General features: G+C 38.4%; 1 protein-coding gene across 2 annotated transcripts in view; it reads left to right on the top strand.

Moving 5' to 3' along the window:
* The first annotated feature begins 1,188 nt into the window (after positions 1-1,188).
* The window catches only part of pawr (PRKC, apoptosis, WT1, regulator), an 88,644-nt gene continuing 67,763 nt past the window's right edge, over positions 1,189-22,069 (top strand). The window contains exons 1-2 of one of the 2 annotated variants that reach the window (XM_030150194.1): positions 1,189-1,330; positions 1,582-2,303. In XM_030150194.1, coding sequence (XP_030006054.1) covers positions 1,719-2,303 — 585 coding nt within the window. In that variant the 5' untranslated portion in view covers positions 1,189-1,330; positions 1,582-1,718. The remainder of the gene's footprint in view (positions 1,331-1,581; positions 2,304-22,069) is intronic. The other variant, XM_030150195.1, reaches the window with a different exon arrangement.

Raw genomic sequence — 22,069 nt, 5'->3', positions numbered from 1 at the left:
GTCTTAAGAAAAACACGTGCAATTTTAACAATATGTCTCGGTTTATCAGTTTAACATTTACACATGTGCATTACAATCACACAAAAGATTTAGTAACAGGCAGAAAATTGGTAAAATTGCATTTACTTTTCTTAAGACATTTCTGTTTGTTCCTATTTGTTCAGGTTATTCACATTTTTATAAAAGTATAGTTTGGTAATGTGAACATTTTCATGTAATTTTACTTTTTTTAAACCAATAAAACAAAGGGAAAATTTGGGGTTGTCATTATTTATAGGTCATTATAATATTTAACTGGTCTGACCCTCTTGAAATCTAACTGGACTGTATATGGAACCTGAATTAAAATGATTTTGACACCATTGATTCTTAATATCTTCAGTAAAATTTTGGCATTTCACAAATTCATCCTGCGGGCCGGATTGACTTTTTTATTTTATTTTATTTTATTTTTTTTTTGCTTACTTCAAGATTTTTTCCTTAATTCAAGCTAAACTTTTTTTTTTTTGCCTAATTCAATTCAAGACTGTGGAATCTTTGTGCTTGGCAAAAACATCCCGCGGGCCGGATTGGACCCTTAGGCGGGCCAGATTTGGCCCCCGGGCTGCATGTTTGAGACCTGTGCGCTAAACTCTGACGAACAGGAAGAAAAGAGTTCAAATTGGACTGAATTTAATACAGACATTTCAGGTTGTTCATATTTGTTCAGGTTATTCACATTTTATTGTTACAGAATAGTTTGGAAATGTATATATTGTCTTAATTTAATGTTATTTTTTGCACTAAACAAAGACAAAAATTTGAAGTTGTTAATTCAAGATTTTTTTTGCTTAATTCAAGATTTTTTGCTAAATTTGAGATTTTTATTTAGCTTAATTCAAGATTTTTTTTATTTTATTTTTTTACTTAATTGAAGACTTGTTTTTTTATTTTATTTATTTATTTATTTATTTATTTTTGCTTACTTCAAGATTTTTTTCCTTAATTCAAGCAAAACTTTTTTTTTTTTTTTGCCTAATTCAATTCAAGACTGTGGAATCTTTGTGCTTGGCAAAAACATCCGGGCCGGATTGGACCCTTACGCGGGCCAGATTTGGCCCCCGGGCCGCATGTTTAACACCTGTGATTCAGTGGGTTTGGTCTCGTGCTGCCTTTGTGCCTCTTTCGGTTTCGTTCGGAGCTCTTCGTGTGCACTCGGATGAACCCGGTGCGCGAGAGGGCAGAGCGAGCGCCGCGTCCGTGCGCCGGAGCAAAGCACCATTCATGTGAGCGAGCTACGGGCACACCTGGTCGGACACAGAGAACCAGCAGCAGCAGCAGCCCCACACAGGTAGGTTTTATCTTCACTTTCATACACTCTGCTCCTGTTTTTGTTAACGTCCTCCCACTTAAGTTTCTTTGAGCGGAGAAAAATCCATAGCAAAGTTTGTAACTTTAAGGCAGAAAACTACTTTTTCTGAACACTGTGCACGAGGACGCGGTGTTTGAAAGGAGAGCTGGTGGTGAAAATGCGTCACAAAGTGTAAAGGAAAGTGGAGTTTTACATGAAGATGACTTTATTTTGCTTGTACCTGTCAACAGCAGCCGAGGTAATCACTTAAGGAATGTGGTGCCATTAGGACGGAGCCCAGAGCTGAAAGTTCACATCAACTCCCGAACCACCGCATTCTCATCTATTTGACACTAGGAGCGCGAGGAGGAACTTTCTAACAGACACCATGGCAACAGGAGGGTTCAAATCAAACGCTACCACGGACTTTCTGGAGGAATGGAAGGCCAAACGGGAGAAAATGCGAGCTAAAATGCTTGGGGACATTGCCGCAGCAACCGGTGCGCCCCTGGGTGCCAGTAACGCAAACAGCAGCGGCAGCAGTAGCCGTCACTCCGCCCCACCGGCCTCCGACCTCACCAACAACGGCAACCCGGACCGAGCCACCTCCGCCGGGAACTGCGTCCCCTCCTCCTACGCTGTGGCTCGGTCCGCCTCCGGTTCGGCTCTGAAGAGACCCGAGGAGGACGCGCACCAGCCTACCCACGCTGCCCACGTTGCGCCCTGTGCGGTCACCCCGGCGGGGAGCAACCTGAAGAAGGCCCCGCCTCAAACGGAGAAGGTCCAAAGCGCCTCACCGGACTGCAGTCCAATGGCTTGTAACGACAGTGACAAAGACAGTCCATCACCCAGTAAAGGCAAAGAGAAGAAAAGCACTGGTCCCAGCGCCAGGAAGGGAAAAGGACAGATAGAGAAGAGGAAGCTGAGGGAAAAGAGGAGATCCACCGGTGTTGTGAGCATACCATCCAACGAGGTGAGTCACATCAGCTTACCTATGGGGTAAGGGCAGGGGTGTCAAACTCATTTTAGTTCAGGAGCCACATTCAGCCCAATTTGATCTCCAGTGGGCCGTACCAGTAAAATAATAACATAATAGCCTATAAATAATGACAGCTCCAATTTTTTGTGCAAAAAATAACATTAAATGATTTGACTATTTTCATTTTACATACTAAAAAAAGAAAAAGATGTGAATAACTTGAAAAAAAATGAAATTTCTGAAGAAAAATAAGTGCAATTTTTTCAATATTATGCATCAACTTATAATTTATACATGTGCATTACAGATCAGATCTACCAAGGCACAAAACAGACAGAATATTGTTAAAATTGCACTTATATTTCTTTAGATAGTTCAGGTTGTTCATATTTGTTCAGGTTATTGACATTTTATTGTTAAAGGATATCAGAATTTAATGTTCTTTGCAATAAATCAAAGAGAAAAAATTGGTGTTGCCATTATTTATCGACATAATGTCATATTATGTTTTTCACATTAAACCAGGGGTGTCGAACTCATTTTAGTTCAGGGGCCACATTCAGCCCAAATTTGATCTCCAGTGGGCCGGATACAGTAAAATAATAACAATGAAAAAAGTAAAATTATATTATGATAATGTTTACATCTACAAAGTTTCCTTAAAAATCTGAGTCACATGAACAACTTGAATTGTCTTAAGAAAAATAACTGCAATTTTAATAATTTTCTGCCTCATTTTATCAGTTTATCATGTACACATGTGCATTACTAAATCTTTTGTGTAACTGTAACAGGTAGAATATTGGTAAAATTGCATTTACTTTTCTTAAGACATTTCCGTTTGTTCATGTTTGTTCAGGTTATTCACATTTTTATAAAAGTATAGTTTGGTAATGTAAACATTTTCATGTAATTTTCCTTTTTTTCACCAAAAAATCAAAGAAAAATTGAGGTTGTCATTATTTATAGGTTATTATGATAATATTTTACGGGTCTGACCCACTTGAAATCTAATTGGACTGTATGTGGAGCCTGAATTAAAATCATTTTGACACCACTGATAATATCTTCAGTGTAATTTTTGCATTTCACACATTCCTCCCGTGGGCCAGATTGGACCCTTTGGTGGGCCAGATTTGGCCCCCGGGCCGCATGTTTGACACCTGTGCATTAAACCAAGAAGAAAATTTGGAGTCATTATTTGTAGGTTATTTTGTTATTATTTTCAAGTTTCATGCCCTTGACCATTAATATCTTCAGGGTAATTTTTGCATTTTACACTTTGCAAATTCATCACGCGGGCCAGATTGGACCCTTAGGCGGGCCGGTTTTGGCCCCCGGGCCACATGTTTGACACCTGTGAGTAAGGGCTTAATGTGATGTTCAGACACTATGGGTGGGATCAGGGCTCAGGTGCTGGTTTATTTAGGCCTGTAGATTCAGGTACTATCCACCCTGCTGTCATGAAAAGTACTGTCTGTGTTTCATTCTAATCCAAATATGTGATTCAGAACAGTCCCCTTATGGATAGAAGAACAAAACATCAACATTTCATCCATGGATTTGCTTTGAGAGACATTTCTGTTTGCATTTTTAGTTATTCTAGTAGTTAGTTTGTTCTGCTTGTGTCCTTTCTTTGCTTTTGTTTTAAGCCAAACTCGCTGTAACCATCTGAAAACATGTGGTCAGTGTGTTCTCACTTGACCACAGCACCCACATGAGGTTCAGTGTGTATTAACAGAGCCACAAATTAAAAAAAAAAAAAAATCCAAAAAATTCCAGAATTCTTGAAATTCTTCCCATACATCTGTCTGGTTGAATTGGCCTTCTGCAGTGGGAGAAATGAAAGCAGTCTTGAGATGTTGGAAAAGGGGGGGGGGTATAAATTGTAAAACAGGGAGGAGGAGGAGGAGGAGGATGAGGGGGATGACGGCTGGTGGTGGAGGTCGGTGGTGCGTCTGGGGCGCTGATTGTTATTGGATCTAAATCATGTCACACTCTTGCTTAATTCCTGTGGTTCAGACACATGCAGGAACTCGGATATGAAGCAGTGGCAGCCAGTGAATACCCCACAAGCAGGAGCAGTGCTGTTATTATGTACGCTCACACACTCATTAAAAAGCACTCAGACCGTTCATGTTGGACTACATGTTTTTTATTAACTGATGACGCCTTTGGAGGTGCCCATAAGCGTTCTGCATCCCGCATCTCCTTCTCATATTTGATAGTTACCCAGAGCCTGTTGCCCTCGGGGTTGTACAACTTGGAGTTTGACCAGTTTGTCAGTTGGCGCTCCACATCCTGTTATTAGGTGCTCAGCAGCGCCGAGCAAAGCTGCTTGAAAACTGGTCACCAGCCAGCCTGTAATGCTGGGCTTCAGCACTCTGGGTTGTGCCAGATATGTTAGATCATGCCCATAGGCAGCTGATTATGTAGTGAAGTGAACGACAAGACGATTATTTGGGAACGGGGGAGGTAATCTGATCAAGTTTTTTTTTTTTTTTTTTTTTTTTTTATGAGCGAGAGAGAGAGAAGTACAAGACTGTACTCCCATCTGGAGTCTGTAGACGTCCAGCTCCTTATCTATGAGATACCATGAGTGCACCGGTGTTCCAGTTAGATGTTTGTATATGTAAGCATCTGGGATTCAGTGGGCAGTATCTCATGACATCTAGCAGTGAACCAACTGCATACAATGTGTTTGTTTTGTCTGTTCTGGGCTTTTTAAGAATGGGATTATTATCTCTGGTGTGGTTAATCTTAATACTCCTGCCACCCACTGTAAATGGAAAAAAAAATGAGAAGAGGAAGTCATGATCATGGTGATCGACTATAGATGTAAATGTGTTATTCTGAGGTAGAGAGAATGCAGTGACTGTTATTTTTGCTTCATTATGCATACGAGACGGATATTTTCTTACTTTTTAAAGTCAAACGATCAAGTCAAATTAGCTTGATGTCATGATTAACACATGGCCTCCAAACAAAACAAAGTTATCATAATAAAATACTGACCAAAGAAGGGATGGGTATTCCACTTGAGACACTTTGTACTTTACTGAACAGATGCAGCACTCGGGTAGGAAGTATAAACAAAGGATCCACGACTTCATGAAGTAAAACAAACCTCACTCCAAAATTAGTCAACTCTTAAAAGAATTCGACTATGTATAACATTTTGACGAATCAACTAATCTAAGAGTATTTATGAATGTCATATAATACACTAATATAAACATGTTTATGAATGTTATTTTCTGTAGTTAGTGGCCCCTAAAAACATCTGTACACCTCTATAATGATCTGAGACACAGTGCTGGGTTAGTTGGTGGTCAAGAATAAACTGGAGGTGAACATTAACTCAACCAGGCGTGATGAAAAGGAGTAGTTAAACATGAAAGAATAATTTAGATGCTAAATGAAAATGAAAGCTAAGCACCTCAGCAGAGTGTTCCTGTTTTTATCTTGTGTTTGTATAGCACATACTTCATCCTCAGCTGATGTTTCCTACTGTGAGGACAGTCAAAATACTGCAGGAGACATGGATTTAAACTGCAATATTGGTGAATTTCTTTGTGCTGTCTTTATATACCAGTCTGATCCATGCCTTTGATTTCAGATCGTCTTTTCATGCTTTTCTACTCCTCTGGATTGGAGGTTTGAGGTCACTCAGATCTCAAGTTTTCTTGCTGTTGTAAACTTGTTTGGCGGCTCTGTCCTGATAAAATGACAACAGTAAAATAGGAATATGAAAGTCTTCTTTATTTTTTCATAAGTGTGTAGTGTTTGGTATCAGTTGCTATCTGCTACAGAGGGCTTTCATGAAGATATTAGATTCCTCAGTTTGATTATTTTCTAAAAAGAAAATTCAATGTATGGCAATATTGCAATTTTGGAATGATATAGTGACTTGTGAAGACTAACAGAGCTGTCACCAAATAGACACCGGTTCATCTGAGGGTAGGTGACAGCTACTTATCAAGGACCTCATCTGACCAATCATATGTTTGTACAAGTCTGACAAGTGTATTCATCATGATTCATACAATATTGTGTTTAATACACATGTTCATACTGTGATGACAGCGCAAATGTGATTTATCAGCACTATTACCTGCTGTTAATCTTTGCGACTGATCTCATGAAATCAGGTTGTAGGCTATGTGATGCCATTTCTTATGGCATTTGGCATGCTATATGTATGTATTTTCATACTTTTGCGTGTTACTCAACGCCATTTGATCACATGTCACTTTATGCCACGATCTCTGGTTCACATAACCCTAACCCTAACCCTCAGTGTGTGATATTTGATGTGGCATGAGTTTATAATGTGTACAGATAACCCGCCAATTAACGCTAATTAAGACTGGCATGTATATTTATGCAAATCATGATATCACATTGTAATCTTTCCTGAAAATTGTGAGTTATGAACTAATAAATATTCAACTAGTTTGTTGTTTTAACATTTGAATCATCAGTTAATAATGTAGTCCTGATGTTTGCCCTACTTTCGTTCATAACCAAATCTACTAAAAAGCAAAGTAAATTATTTTTTAGAAGTTTATTTCATTTCTCCTGTTTGGACATACTCGATCTGTATCTGGTTAACTTCAACTCTGATTTACTTTACTGTTCTGGCAATGCTTCATAAGAAACACACATTGAAAACAAATGTTTTGCTAACTTTGGCCTCTTACACCAAGTGACAGCTGGAGTTTTCTAATCTCACCTCCAGCAGTCTGGATTCTGTAAGCTTTCAATACTGAGAGAAAGATAAAAATACCAAAAGTGGAGGTTCAGCAGATAGGTATATTACCCTTTAGAAAATGTTTTTCTTTCTCCTCCTGTTGCATATAAAGAGGATCAAACTATGCAAATGAAGACTCACTCACACAAGCTCCTTTTGTGATGTGAATATGAGTGGACAGGTGTGAATAGAGTTGCCTGGGATTATCTCCCTGCTTGTTCGCTGCAGCATAATAGCTGTTGAGCGGGATTTCAGAGCATCTGGGGAACCCAATCTTTTGCCTGTTGAGGACATAATGGCCAGATAAAAGCTCCCTTCTTTACTCGGAAAAAAAACACTTCTGTACAGCATCAATCAGTATCACCTCCTGCGTTTTAGAAAGGTGTCTCCTTTCTCTCACCCTGAACACAGTCCCAGACCAGAGCGTATTGTTGTTGCTGACCTTTGACCTGCTCATGGCATGCTTATGCAAGAGAGGAATGTGGAAACGACTGAGTGTGCACAGACAGAGATTGAGCAGCTCTAAGTTCTTTCATCTGAAAATGTTTTGGGTTGTGATGTAAGCATGTTTCCTGACGGTCAGGCCTCATGGTGATTCATGTCATTCATTGTGTTTCTTATGACCTCAGTGAATCATGAGAATGTGGTCAGATGCTCCAGTTAGGGGGCATGAGCGTTATTTTATGGTGATGGCCACAGCTGAGGGGGGGTGTGAAGCCCACTAGCCTCGTACAGCCGGCGACAGCTCGGCAGAGTCACTGAAGAGGTCAACAGGTTTAACATGCAATACTGTGCTGAGCGCTCAGACAGTTAACACTCTGGTGATAGGACCAAACAGCAGACAAGAGAGGTCCTTGTCTAACCTCATCCTTTATGAAACCAGGCTGCTGTTAATATATTTTGTCTACATACAAAGATTTGTTAAAACATCCTCAGGATTTTCTACATTGTTTTATTTTAAAGACTAAGGGAGATGCAAAGCTTCCAAAACAACAGTAACAGCTGAATTTGAGAGGAATGTCTTTAAGATGAAAATAATATTTATAATAAAAATGTGTGGCTAATACAAAATATATAAATTCATGCTGTCTGACATAGGGATTTGGATGTTTATTAAACTCTGAAATTAAAAAAATAATCCACTTTGGACCTGTATGTTATTGTCAATGTACTCTATGTTGGTATCTAGTGAGACTTGTTGATGTTTTATTTATTTTATTTTGGTGGTTTTTTTTAACAGCATCAGTGAAGTGCAAATTAACTAACATAGCTGTATAGGTATATAATAAAGAGTTGGCCAAAAGGATATTTTTCATCTGTAGTTCCTGGCTCCTGGTATGAACATAATATATGACTGAAAGTAGAAGTTGTGTAGACCATTTATAAGCCTGTAGACACTGTAGTAAAAGGAAAAAGGAACAATAATGTGAATAGAAACGTCATTCAGAATAACATAATAGCTCATAATCTACATAGAAACCAATAAAATGGGGGCTATAAATGTTAATATGCATATGGACTAAATCAGACCACACTGTACTCCATTGTTAGACAGTAACTAAAATGCACAAAGCAGAAGCGCACACTTAAAGGACATGCACAGTAAAACTGTAAGATACAATAAAAGTAAAACCACATCTGTACGAAGGAACATGAGGACAGACTAGAGATAGAATGATACTGACACAGCAAACAGCATGTCATGTTCGGCACAGAAAGACCAAGGACACAAAGGTACAGCTGAGTTTTCATGCTAATGAATTACTGCTGAATTATGACGCCCTCTCTTATGAACTGATAAGCAGTTTGTAACTTTTGCAAACCGGAGAAGAAGCTGCATAATCTGATGGAAAGATATAATGTGAAGTTATTTAAATTCCAAATTTAGCAAGACATATTTTTAGATATTGAATAATGATCAAGTGCACACGTCATCAATGATTTTTACGGCTTTTCAGAGAGGTGGTGCAAGTTTACAGTCTGCATGTTATTGATATGTAAAAGGACCATGTCATAGCTACACTCTACTGACAGGTAATCAAACAGGAATGTAGAACTTCATGGGGATTAATGGAATTACTTTGAGGGGATTACTTTGATTATTTTTATTCTTGTTTAGGGATTTTTTTGGTTTTTTTCCTTCCTTTTTTTCTTTTCCTCTTTTCTGTAATGTACAGTTATGTATTGTTTGTTATCAGTATTATTTGCATTATTTGCAAGAAAAACGTAATAAAAAAAACAATGGTTAAAAGAAGGAACGTGAAGTTTTACAGTGGCTGCTGTCTTTATCCAACGCATTATAAATAATTGCTCATACATTGTTCAGTCAAATATGAGGCTTAAAATAAAGTTTGGACAGTGACATTACATGATATTTGGACACATTATTAATGAAAAAGTTATGTTTACTTACTGTATTTCTTTTGCATTACTGTAAACACTCACCTGAACAGGAAACAAAAGGTTGTTTTTTTTTTTTTCAGAATAGTCACATTCTTAGATCTCTTTTGCATATTTAATGTTGAATTTTGTGGAATGCCTCACTTAAAATTATTCAAGGAAGTTTCTTTATGAAATTTAAAAAGGCTTCTAATTCACAGCTGTGCAAAGGAATGCAAGAATGTTGATTAGCATTGGGTGGAGCTTGTTTCACTTGCTGTTAAAACCTTCTCCAAACAGGTCACATCATCACAGTAATACTTTAGGGATTTTATCATGGCCTTAGGTAAGCAAGAGGCTATTCAGCCAGGTGTTTTGTTTCTTGTCTCTCATGTTGGTTGAACACAGGAATGCTAAACTCTTTAATTGAAGCACGTGTTTCTCAGAGTTTCCCAAGCCAGATGCACTGGTTTTCAACAAGAACATTTTGTTTGGTTGACTTATTGGAATGAATTCCGGATTGTTTACGAGGGCCACTGTCACTGGAAATGTTTCAAATGGAGATTAATAGGGAAAAGAAGTCCCTGCAGAGCTGTTCTGTTAGAGCAAAGGGGAAAAAAAGAGGAAGTGTTGCTCGTCCGCTTCTGAGATGAAGCTGTTACCAGAGAGAGCCCCTTTCCCTACCTTCTCCCAGAGGTCTCTCAGCACCTCATAAAACACATCGCACCCTCGTAATGGGCCATAGCGCGTGCTCTCTTCAGTTTGGAGGAATGTTACATAAACAGTTGGTTCGTATTAAAGTGACCCTGACTTGGTGAGCAGTCATTATTCTGTCAGATGGAATCTAATCACCGGATTAGACCTAAAGATGCTGTGAGAAGGAAGTATTAGTCCAACTGCACGGTAGTTGTTCTATAGGGCAAGGTATTGAACATCAGTCATTTTACAGATCTATCACAATGAATCTGTATAACAGTTTATTTAGACAATGCTGCATAAGGCCATATCTGAATCCATACATCCAGTGATCATGAAAACTTGTCTGAACATATGTCAAGCAGAAAAAAAAGTTTATTTTCCTCAAAGGTTGGCATGATATAAGGATTTTAACCATCACACCAGTGGTCTTCATGTACTGTATACTATATAAAAGATTCCCACAGATCCAGTGTCATCTGTTGATAAAATAGCATTTCCTGTGTCCTATTTCACCCTCAAAGTTTTGAAATAACTAGTAATGTGTGGACTGAAACTGAACATCACAACATCCCAATGTTTCCTGTTCAAGGATCAATTCTTATATTAAATACCAATATCTAAACTCACTAATTTGGTTAAATGTTTATTATCACCCAGAGGCAATGCAACAGAAATATACTACACTATCACCAAGATAAAACCCTGTTTATAGGAACTGCTTCTCCTTCCATGTGTCATAGGCATTTAACATCTATGGCTCTGTAAATGCCTTTAGGCTTAGTTTTGTATGCGTTTCTTTGAGTTCCCTGCACTCTTCGGCACTTTTATGCAAATCGTTATGAATAAATAAATATGCCAGAGAAATGAATAAATATGGCCACAATAAACAGCCTGATGCTAATCAGGGCTACAACATTTGAGTTCAGCTAGAAGTTAGATTTGTGCCATTGTACTCGTCTCACATCAATTTAACAACATCACTTGTAGTATTTTCAAGTTATGATGTTTTGTTGTCAAACTGGGTTCATTTTGACACTTGAATTGGATTTTAAATGATTTACTCTATGAATGTGTGTTAGTATAGGTGATACCAGCCTGGGTTTCATTTGGTATCAGATTGGAGATTTGAGATTTCACATGTTCTGACTCGTAAAAACCTAAAAACTGTGCCAAAGATGTTCTAATTTATGTCTGTTTTGCCATCATAGCAGTGGCCAGACTTCCTGAACTGTGGCATCACATTCCCTTTCTGTTTGATATTTACTATTAGAGTTTTGCTTCTATTTGAGCACAAAGTTCAAAGTCCTTTTTTATCCAGGTCACTGCTCTTTAGTTATGGCTGTTAAGGAACTTTACGCAGCAGACTGTAGATTATTACGGTAGACTAACAATCCCCTTTGCACGGCCCACACAAGAAATCACAGTCATGCAAAACCTGCACTTGCCCTGACCACTAATGTAGCATGCACACATCTCGTGAGACTGTGTCTATTTGCCTCCTGGCTCACTTTCTGTCCCAGCTTCAACGTTTATGACCTCACAGATCTCATTGGCAAGTGTGTTGAATCCTAAAACTCCAGTCAGCTGTGTGTAATACAGTCAGCTCCAGCACAGACAACCATTGAACTCAGCTATTAGTCTAGATGTGTCTCAGAAAAATGCCTGTACTGAGTGTGTGCATGAGGCATTACTCACTTCCCTGCTGCTGCTCATGTTTCTTAACGTCCATCTTTCTGGCTAATCTGCAACTCCTAAGTGTGTGTATTCAGGGAGTCCAAGTTTAGGGGCCATGACTGATTAGTGTAGTGGTGTCAACCTGAAATTCTTAGATAAGCCCTGAAACAGACCAGAAATAAATGATCCTGTGGTATTTGTAACCGTCAGAATTTGGACGTCATCACTGGGGGAAAAAAAAAACTGGTCAACCCTAGTATGCATCATAACTCATGTAAATACTTAAACAAATCCACTTTGACTGTTTTCTCTGCAGGCGCAAAACAATGTCAAAGTGAATAGGTTCGTCCTCGTCTGACCCTGCAGTCAGGGCATTGTTTTATTCTCACAGCTGAAGTCGTACCATCTTCTCTGTGAGGTTTTTTTACACCTTATGTGAACATTTTGGGAGTTTGTCTCATCACTCTCTCTCCTCAGGATTCCTGCAGAGAAAGTGAACACATACTTCTGTCTTGTGACATGCAGGTTATAGAAGTGTACTGTTTGGGATTTTAATCTTAATAGAGTGTGGAGGCATGCAGAGATAAGTGATAATCAGTTTCATGCCACCATGTGTAAAAAAATAACACTCCCCCCATGTGGTTGTTGGGAACTTTCTGTACTTTGCTGTCAGGCATCGTGCGAGTGTGACAGCACACAGACACACATAAACTCACACAGCAGGGGTTTAAGTAAGACAGAAGTGGATTAAGGGAGAGTATGTTGAGATTTAGTGTGTCTGTGATGTGTAACCTATTTGTTGGACATTCCTGTGTGTTTGCTGATGACTGTGGGGAATTTGTGAGTCAGCCCTAATCAGGCCACTGTGCATGATTAGGCATTTGGGAGCCTGTTTGTATTCATTAAAGTAGAATTACTTAGAGACCTCAGACTCCCTTTTCCCATTCTCTTCTATTTTGGATTGTGGTACACATTTGGTATGTGTCTTCTTGTTCTTCTAGTTGCTGCCTGTGTTTTTAAAGATATTGGTACACTCTACTAATATGTAATTTTATAATAATAGTATTTTTCAGAGATTTTGCTATTATTGGTTGCTTTGTTTGAGTGTATTTATAATGATTGTTTAGTCTATCACTGTAGGCTTATGAGGAGCACCCGAATACAGCATAAAACCCATTAAGTGGAGTTTTATAACAGTAAAAACTCACTGAGAGATAATAAACTGTAAAGTCATAACACCTGATGTGTGTATGAGGGATGTATTTAAGTTGTAGCTTTTATGTTGTGAATAGACATTTTATTTAACTAAAGTAATGCTTAACCCATAAAGACCCAATGGGATATTTGTGGTAGTTTCTAAATGATTTTTCCTCTCTATTTAACCTTTCTCAAGTGATTTATCACTGTTTATTGTAATATTGTCCTCTGTATTTTGCGACTTCACACTGAAAATCAAGTATTTTCCTATATTTAATTTACTGATCATGTAGATGTTCATAAAAGCTCAAAGTAAGGTTGAGGGTATATTATTTTAAAAAAAAAGCAGAGAAAATGGAAGAAAAAGTGACGTTTTCAGTAAAATATATCATTAACTGAACATAAACCAAGCATCTCCATCCACTGTCATTGTTCCAACTCCATGGGTTTTACTGGTGAATCAATGTTGTAGAAGATGACGGTGTTTCCATGTTCACTACAGAGCCTCTGAAATGGGTCATATCTGATGACCATGAAAAGATGGCAAACTGTATTTTGCACCAATTATTTACATGTATTGATAGGATTAGTGGATCAACAGGTATTAAACATTTTAAATCAGAAGATGGTTTTGGTCGGTGATGGATGTTTGGGTCTTTATGGGTTAAGGTACACTGGAATTCAGGTGATTTAATAGTGAGGGGAATCAGTTGACATCAAATGAAAAATGATCTCTTCAGTATGTGATCAGAACTTAGTTCACAGGAACAGTCAACTGTGCATAAATGTTATTATGTAGAATGGCATTTCAATCAGGATAAACTAGTTTAGATTTTCATAATAATGTTTTGAGCGAGACCTGAACAATAGGAGGAAAATCATCAATGTGCAGTAATACTGGTTAGTATTGTGTTGATAATATAGCTTGTGATAAATAAACAACATACCTTCACAGTTGCCAACAAACTGACACCAGTTAGTCTGAGATTTGCTGATGACGAGCAGGGGCTGAATATGAATGCATGACCAGTGTAGGTAATAATCATAATCCACTTGATCAGTTCATTTAAGAAAAATTACTTGAACTAAATGAAGTGTGCAGTTACAAGCAGTAAAACTACAATATATCATAAATATATTAAATGCTATATAAATGCATAGTACAATGCACATATGAATGTAAACAATGATCCACATTAATGATCAAATACTTCGCAGCCCAGCATCAATGCCGAACCTACTGTGGGTCACATTAACAACACTTGTTTAATAAGGCTGAAACAGAGAAACTGAAAATTTACTAGAATTTTAATCTATGCTCAATTTTCCAAAATACATTTTTACATTTTGTAATACTCCCACTCTTATTTTGCTGTAGATATCACTATAAAAGCACCTGTTTTTTTAAGTGCAGTCTCAGATCCAGCCTGAAACTCCAGGTTTGTTTCACAGTCCTGTGCTCACTCTGCTGTTGTATTGCATGAGGGACAATAAGCCTCAGTTACATTTGTATGAGTGAATGCACACCGACAGACTGATTTTGTCTGCAGTGCAGTAGGATCCACGCTCTGCTCCTGTGTGTTATGTCACCATGGATCTGAGTCAAATTGTTTTCCCTTGATAAGCATCGACGTTATCAGACAAGCCGGTTTTACACATGTAACCCAACCTGCACTTGAGGAATGATGAACAAACACAATTTCCTCCTGCTTCAGTTAAGCAGGAAGTGAAAGACTCAGACGGAGGAATGTTGGCTTCACAGGATGATGTTTTTGAGCCCTGCCAGTGTTTTGTTTGGCAATTTCACCTCTCATTTCTTACCATGGAACTTAATTTTCACAAACACAAACTGAGCTGCTTAAAACCCCACATTCAAACTGAGCTTCAGTGGTGTTCTTGGCACAAGTTTTGCCCTTGAATGAAAACAAATAGGATTTATTAAAACAAGACATATGAGGATTTATGTGGTAATTTAGGCTGAAGCGAATTGTTGAGAAAATATTTTCAACACCAGCAGATTGATTTAGTTTTCTTCTCAAGACAGACTTGCCTCAATATTGGACAAATATGGAGGATTTTCCCCCCATGGCTGTTTGAAAAAATTGCACATAGGCCACAGAAAGTCACACATCAAAAGGACACAGTATTGAAACCATAGCTCAGTGAAAAAGCCCAGGAATGCACTTGAACCCCTGAAATCGAATGAATATGTGACTTTAAACTGGTGAAAGCACCAAGCCTTGATCTTTAAGCTTTTCTTTCCAACAAAGCAGCCTGAAACCTGCTTCAGCTGAGAATGGCCTACCTGTTATCAAGCTCATGCCTTGAAGCTGGAGTGCCTTCATGTTTGTGCATGTACTTGTGTGGTGCATGTGCTTTGTTGTGTTTGCCAAGGCGTTGTGCCACATAGACAACTAGCTCACAAGACATAAAGGAGTGATCTTATACTGCACTGCTCAAAATGTCATTCCCACTATGGTCCTTGAAGCATTTTCTACAATTTTTGGATTCAACTGTGTCCATCAATTTAAAAGCAAAAGTGCAGTATGTAGGAAATGTCAAGGAGTAATTTCAGTTTCAGCTTATCAGTGATATAAATATACAGCCACGCCACAGCATCTGCTGACTTGAACTCACTCAGTCCTTAAGATATGAACACGGAGAGTAAACATGGTGCTCTAGCAACATGCAGACAAATACTATGATCAGGTTCTCATTTCTGTCCACGCCCTGTTAGTGCAAACATCAGCCTCTTTTACCACTGTACTGTTTAACATGGATGTTTTCACATGTTATCTTCATATTATTTTAATGTTTTAGGCCTGTTGAAGCTCTACTTAGTAATCAGGATCATCAGCCATAAATTTGATGATGGAATACCATGTGTGAGCTGAACTTTCAAAAAAACTCAAACAGAATTATGCCTGATTATTGTCAGTGACTGAAATTAACATTTAGCCAAGCATCCTCCCCCAACCAGAATGTATGTAGAATGAGTATGATTTAATTATTTGATGCTAAAAAAAAAGTGCTACTGTAAAACCATTTTGAAAATGGTCACAGAGGGACTTGGAGACAGACTTGTGTGCACCAGTAATTGATAGTTTGCTGAAAATATTAAAAAATAAAAAAAATTCTAACCTGCCTATGTTGAAATGAATGACAAACTTTTCTCATTTTAACATCTAACTACTAATAATGCTGTAGTGAAAGAACAAGAAAGAAATGACAGATATAGATCTATGTATTTAAAACATTATTTATAGTAAATAAAACCACCATCTGAATTTACAAGTTGCACATGAGCACACTATGAATTTATGTGCTTTCCTTTACACTCTGAGATGCAGTTCATAAAGTCCACTTGAATGCACCATACAGTCTGTGCATGTCAAACTGTCAGAGCAGTGGACAGAAGCAGAGCTCAGCAGGGATATGCAGTGTTCTCATTGGTGGAAAAAACTGGTAATATGTTGTCACTACTCACTAATTATTAGCCTACAGATAATGCATTTATTGCCTTCACTGGTTGAACACATATTTGGAGTCACGGAATGATTCCAAATTTCTTCTGTCTCATAACTTTTTTTGAATACTTCAATATCTGACTTTCTTAATATTTGGCAGGTCAGGTGGGAAGATAATTCCCTTAACAACAGCATCCATGACATTATGACAGCATGCATTATGCTGTCATGTTTTTTCAGTACTTGATTCTTATGTTGTTAGTTTGTACTTGTAGCGATGTCACAATAATGAACTATAAGTTTAAGGTTAACATTTCAGTCTTTTTCTGCTGATTTTTTTAAGCCACTTAATTAATAAATTAATTAATACTGTGAAGAAGCACCCACAATTATGTTGTACTACATTTTTGACATAATGACAATATTCTATTCTATTCTATTCTATTCTATTCTATTCTATTCTATTCTATTCTATTCTATTCTATTCTATTCTATTCCAAGAAGAGGTATTTAAAGACTGAAATATGTATAAAAATTCTATTTTTAATTCACCTTTTAAGGCTTTGTAAACAACAATTCCACAAGGTAGATGCAAATAGTAACTTCAAAAATCATCTGATGTTCATATTAGTAGATGTTCCACACAGCAGATGGTCAGATTGTAGAAGCTGACATAGATTAGAGATAAGGAATAAACAGGTTGTGGTGCTAATTCTCAACTCATCAGCATTAGAAACAAAAACAGTAGAAAACAATGAGGAGATTCTTATGATTATGCAAACTGATCACAGCCAGCTGAAGTATTTTTGATCTGAGGGTTGTGTTAAAGTGTATGGTCTTTATTTTTATTAATTTTCATAGTTAATGTGTGTAGTGGTGATTGTTACCTCTTGTAGAGTAGTCTAATTAAGGGCTTTTTTTTTTTTTTTTTTTACTTCTGCTGTCTAGTTAAATCAATTGACATGGCTCAAATTTAGGACCCTGTATTCACACTTTTAACATTGACGGTCATTTCTCATTGCTTCACTAGAGACCAGAGCCAGAATAATAAGAGAATGTCTCCATCCAGAAGGTGTCTAGCTGAAGCCAGAGTAATGCAACATATATGTAACACTAGCGCGCTGACCCATGGGAATCCAGGGGTTCTAGATGTGGTAGGTTTTTATGCTGTTGTGTATCGTGCATGCTGTACCACATTTGTCCAGCAGTCACTGCCAAACTGTTCTGGCCATAGCAACATAATTGTAAGGCTATTATATTTCAAATTACTCATATCTCCTAAAATATTAGTCCTGTCAACTTGCTGTTTTTGCTAGTCTGTTCTTTGACCAAAAATAATCAGTATGACAAACTGCAGCAGTCAGCTCTTTCCAGATTTGTCTGAATCCCCGGACACACATACATGCACACACATACAGAAGCCGCTTGGCTTTTATAATATAGATGAATCTTCTCTGTCTTTGCTGCATCAGACACCTTTATCTCATGCTTTCAGTGACTTATTTTCCCCTCTTTTACTTGTATTTTCAAGTCTTGGACTCTTTTGTATATTGCGACTCTGCAGGCTGGTCCGTATAGTCTCAGAGCATCTGGTGTCGGACCTGTCCAACAACAAATAAACAAGCTGTGCATCACATCTTGGCTTTTCCACCTCCTTCAGAAGATGGTGATGATGATGATTGCAGCACTGATGATCAGTACCTCAGTCTCATCGGACTCTTATTAACCTTTGCTATTTTTTTCCTTTCATTTCGCCTCAGATGTTATGGTTAGAGTGACGTCTGTCTGGCAGATTCGTAGGTGTTTTCACCTTGAGAACCACAACCAGGCTCCAGAGTGTCCCAGCTGATGATGGAAATACATTTCCAGACGAACTGAGTGGGCTTAAGCATGCAGACGGCATCGCAGGCAGACAGACTGATAATAAAGAATATATACTGCTTATTCTTTTCATGTTTTTTATCGCAGCTGAAAATTGCTGTTATATGTCTTGTTATAGAGGCTTGCTCTGTGCCCTTACACTGTCTCTATTAACTTAATTTAAGATGCCTGTCATGATAAGACAGAAGATCAAGGAGCAGAGTACGAACTAGAAACTTTGATTGTGTTTACTTGATCTCGACCTGCATGCATTGTCCCACTCAGTTCTCTGTTTGCTCTGTTATGCTAATTATTACACTCGATGATTGAAGACTCATGAATATTAAAATATTAGAAAAACACAACAACCTCTTAAGGTGCAGTTTTGTATTGCAATGACAAAGCTGCTCGGGGTATCTTGTACATAGCTGTAATTAAAAAGACGAAAAACAAACCCTCAGATTTTATAACATCACAGAGGAATAACTTGTTAGAGATGTTTCAGTGAATTCAAGACAGACCATGTAATCACCTCCATGTTTTTTCCTTAGGGGTCTGTTCACTCGCCCCTGTAATTTTGCATCATCCACGCTCTGTGCTGTAAACTGTCCGTTGAGCTGATCACAGTGGTGCAATATTCAGGCTCCAGGGCAACATTTTGGGTTGTTATGAACTTTTACTTTCTTGTCTGAATACATTTAAATATTTGTGTAGTCTCTAATGTCTCCCCTCTCTCTGTCTCTCTCCATAGCAGTTTGCTACATTATTGATGCTAAGTGTTTTTTTCCCTTCTCCTGTTTGACCACAAAACTGGGTCCAAACCTCAAAGTTTAACAGAAAGATGCTGATGCGTTTCAGTCATGCCTTCATGTTCAGAGAAAGAGAAAGTAGAGCAGTAATTTTTAGCGCAGTGGTGTCTTGTAGTCTCCTCTCTTGCGTGGGTATTAACCTTTGCCTGTGGCACGGACGGCCTGCTAAAAGATTCATAGCCAGTGAAACTTCTCAGTTCAGCGTGACAGATTGGATTTTCATCACAAGCCGCTCTGGTTGATTGTATGCTTTGCTTTCTACCGTTTATCACGACTCCCTCTTTTCCACCAGCAGTTTGTTGTTTGTAGTTTTGTGTGGTCTGTTTTATTTCTGCCGATTTTTTTTTTTTTTTTTTTTTAAATGATGTTTTGCCAGTGGATGCATGCATTTTCCTCCTTTTATTTGGTCTTTCTTTTACCACCACCATAATACAAATACTACACTCTTCAGCTATCGCCTCACACAGCTCATTAGTAAATCAGTCCTCGAGCCTGCACGCATCCATAGTCATTTGTTTGCTTCTGAATATTTCAGGCTGCGAGAAGCTCATAAGTAAACATGAGGTATAGTTGTGTGAGCGGCCTGTGTGCCCTTTCTTCTCTCGCTCAGTGTTTTTCCTCTTTCCTCACCTTTTTTTGCCGTCGATCCAGTACCCAAACGTGGAGCTGTCCAGGGCAGGATGAATGGGCTGGTGTCACCAGCTCGATCTGTCCACATGGCTGGATTTATCTTCCTCATGTCAGCCTGAAAGGTCACACAATCAAGTGCAAACAGTTGTCGGCTCGCCATTATCTAGAGGACAGAGGGAGAGTGTCCCCCTGGGTATTCTGTTTTCAGACACGACCACATGTTCACAGGATGCTTCCTGGTTGTCAAAAAGCAGGGCAGTTTTTTTAGCATAAACTTGAAATTCTTATCAGAAAAAGGAGCAAAGTATTAATAACAACTTGAGTTTAAAGTCCTCAGTGATAATCATAATGGAAGATACTTTAGTCCAGGGGAATATTAGATTGTAGATATTTACACTGGTTTCACAAAATCGTACATTAATTCACATTAAGCTCCATTGAAAGAGGTATTTATTCTGTCTGAAGATTAACATGTTTAAGCCATTTGAAGCATCTGTTATGATTTTGTGTCTTACTTCTGTTGCTTATATTTATGTACAAAATAGAATCCAGTTTAAAAAGAGGGAAAAAACAAAATACTGACCTCAACACATGATGAATTCATATGAATTCAGAGGAGGTAACCATCAGATATAGCTAGTTTGACATTTCAAATTGAATTTCCTATTTACAAAACATTTTCTTCACAGCAGGAAATGCTGTTTACATACTCCATGCTTTTGTGCTTCAGGCCAGTTTTCCATTTCCAAACTCATGCCCTTATGTCAGATCTTCTGTGTGTGTATTATTAAGGGTGTCAGGTGCAAAGGTGAATCATGCTTGAATTTTCTAGACTCCTCGGTGGTGAAAACGCTGTAACCTTTCCCGGTCTGTTCGCTGCTGGGGAGTTCAGACTGTGCTTAGCATGACTCATGGTCTGCTTTGGTGTCGGCCAGCGGGCAAACACAATAGCCACTGTACACAATAGACTTGCCTCTCTCCTGCTGGAATGCAAAACATGCTTAACGGTTTCCGATACTGTATATCTGTGTATTGTGTTACTCAGCAAGCAAAGTGCACTCTGCTGCACACCCCAAATTTGCGAACAAGTACACAACCATAATTACCACTTTTCAAAACCCTTTTAACAGCTGTCTGAAAGTACTAAAGCAAATACAGGTATGTAGAAAGTCCATGAAAGCACAGGGTAAAATGAAATGTGAGGCACAAGTCTGTATAGATAAATGTTGTAAATGAGTTAAACTGTTGCCAGTTGAATACAGACTTACCTTAGAGCAGGTTCAGGGATGTTTTTATTTTTTTTTGTGTGGTTTTTGTGATTCACTGCATGACTAAAATGCAAAAAAAATAAATTAAACTTAAAAAATGTTGAGTTTTCTTTACTTTTGAGTGAGTGGAGAAAATCCTCTTGAAGAAGAAGTCTTAAAATAAGTTAAATGTTTCTGAAATCAGTGTCTCTTCAGGGAGTTGTGGTGTGTACATGGGCGTTACTGTGGTTGTTGTGAAGGGCACATGTTAACTGCATGGCTTATCCCTACGTGCTCTGCACTTCCCTCTGTCTGAGAGCTACAAACTGCAGTTAACCTGTCACATGGCAGTCTGTTTCCCAGCCATCTTCATCAGTAGTCCACCCTCTTCCTCTCTTAGGGCTAATGGGAGGCCTGTCGTTGAAGAGACAGTGTCCACCCTCCACTTTGATGCTCCCCTCTATCCCCGATGGAGTGATTTAAGTGGAGAGACAGCATGTACTTGCATACAGGAGGGAGAATGTTGAACTGTGAGGGAGGTCACCCAGTAGTATGTGTCCCCCTTGTGTATCCATGATACTGCAGTTCCTCAGCTCCTCTGAACAGCTGCAATAAAATTCTCTTGTAAATCACCACTGCCTCAGCGGTGAACGATTTATAATGGGGATCGATTTGACCTCGAGATCACTTACATAATGTTACACTGCATGTGATGTTGCGCAACAGATGCCATTTTGAAACACTACTGCTGGTTGTTTGAAAGGATAATTCTAAATACCACAGACAAATTTAACTTTCAGTCTGGATTGTTTTTTAATTTGCATAGGCACCAGGTGAGTTGATGGACATTTCTCAGTGCCTTGTTCTTATTTCAGAACCTGTTGTGTCCCGTTGCAGAGTTAGTTCCCATTAATATGACCATGCTTTCCAGCTAGATTCCTAATTTGCATGCAAAGCTCTTCTGCTGTCTCTCTTTGAGCTTAGAACTGCCTTCCTTTCCACAAGCAATGCTTCAAAGAATAGATAAAAAAAAAAGCTTTAGTCT

Source organism: Sphaeramia orbicularis, chromosome 12 (assembly GCF_902148855.1).
Source record: "Sphaeramia orbicularis chromosome 12, fSphaOr1.1, whole genome shotgun sequence".
NCBI lineage: Eukaryota > Metazoa > Chordata > Actinopteri > Kurtiformes > Apogonidae > Sphaeramia > Sphaeramia orbicularis.
The sequence above is the reverse complement of the archived record's forward strand: the minus strand, read 5'-3'. Positions and strand labels throughout refer to the sequence as shown.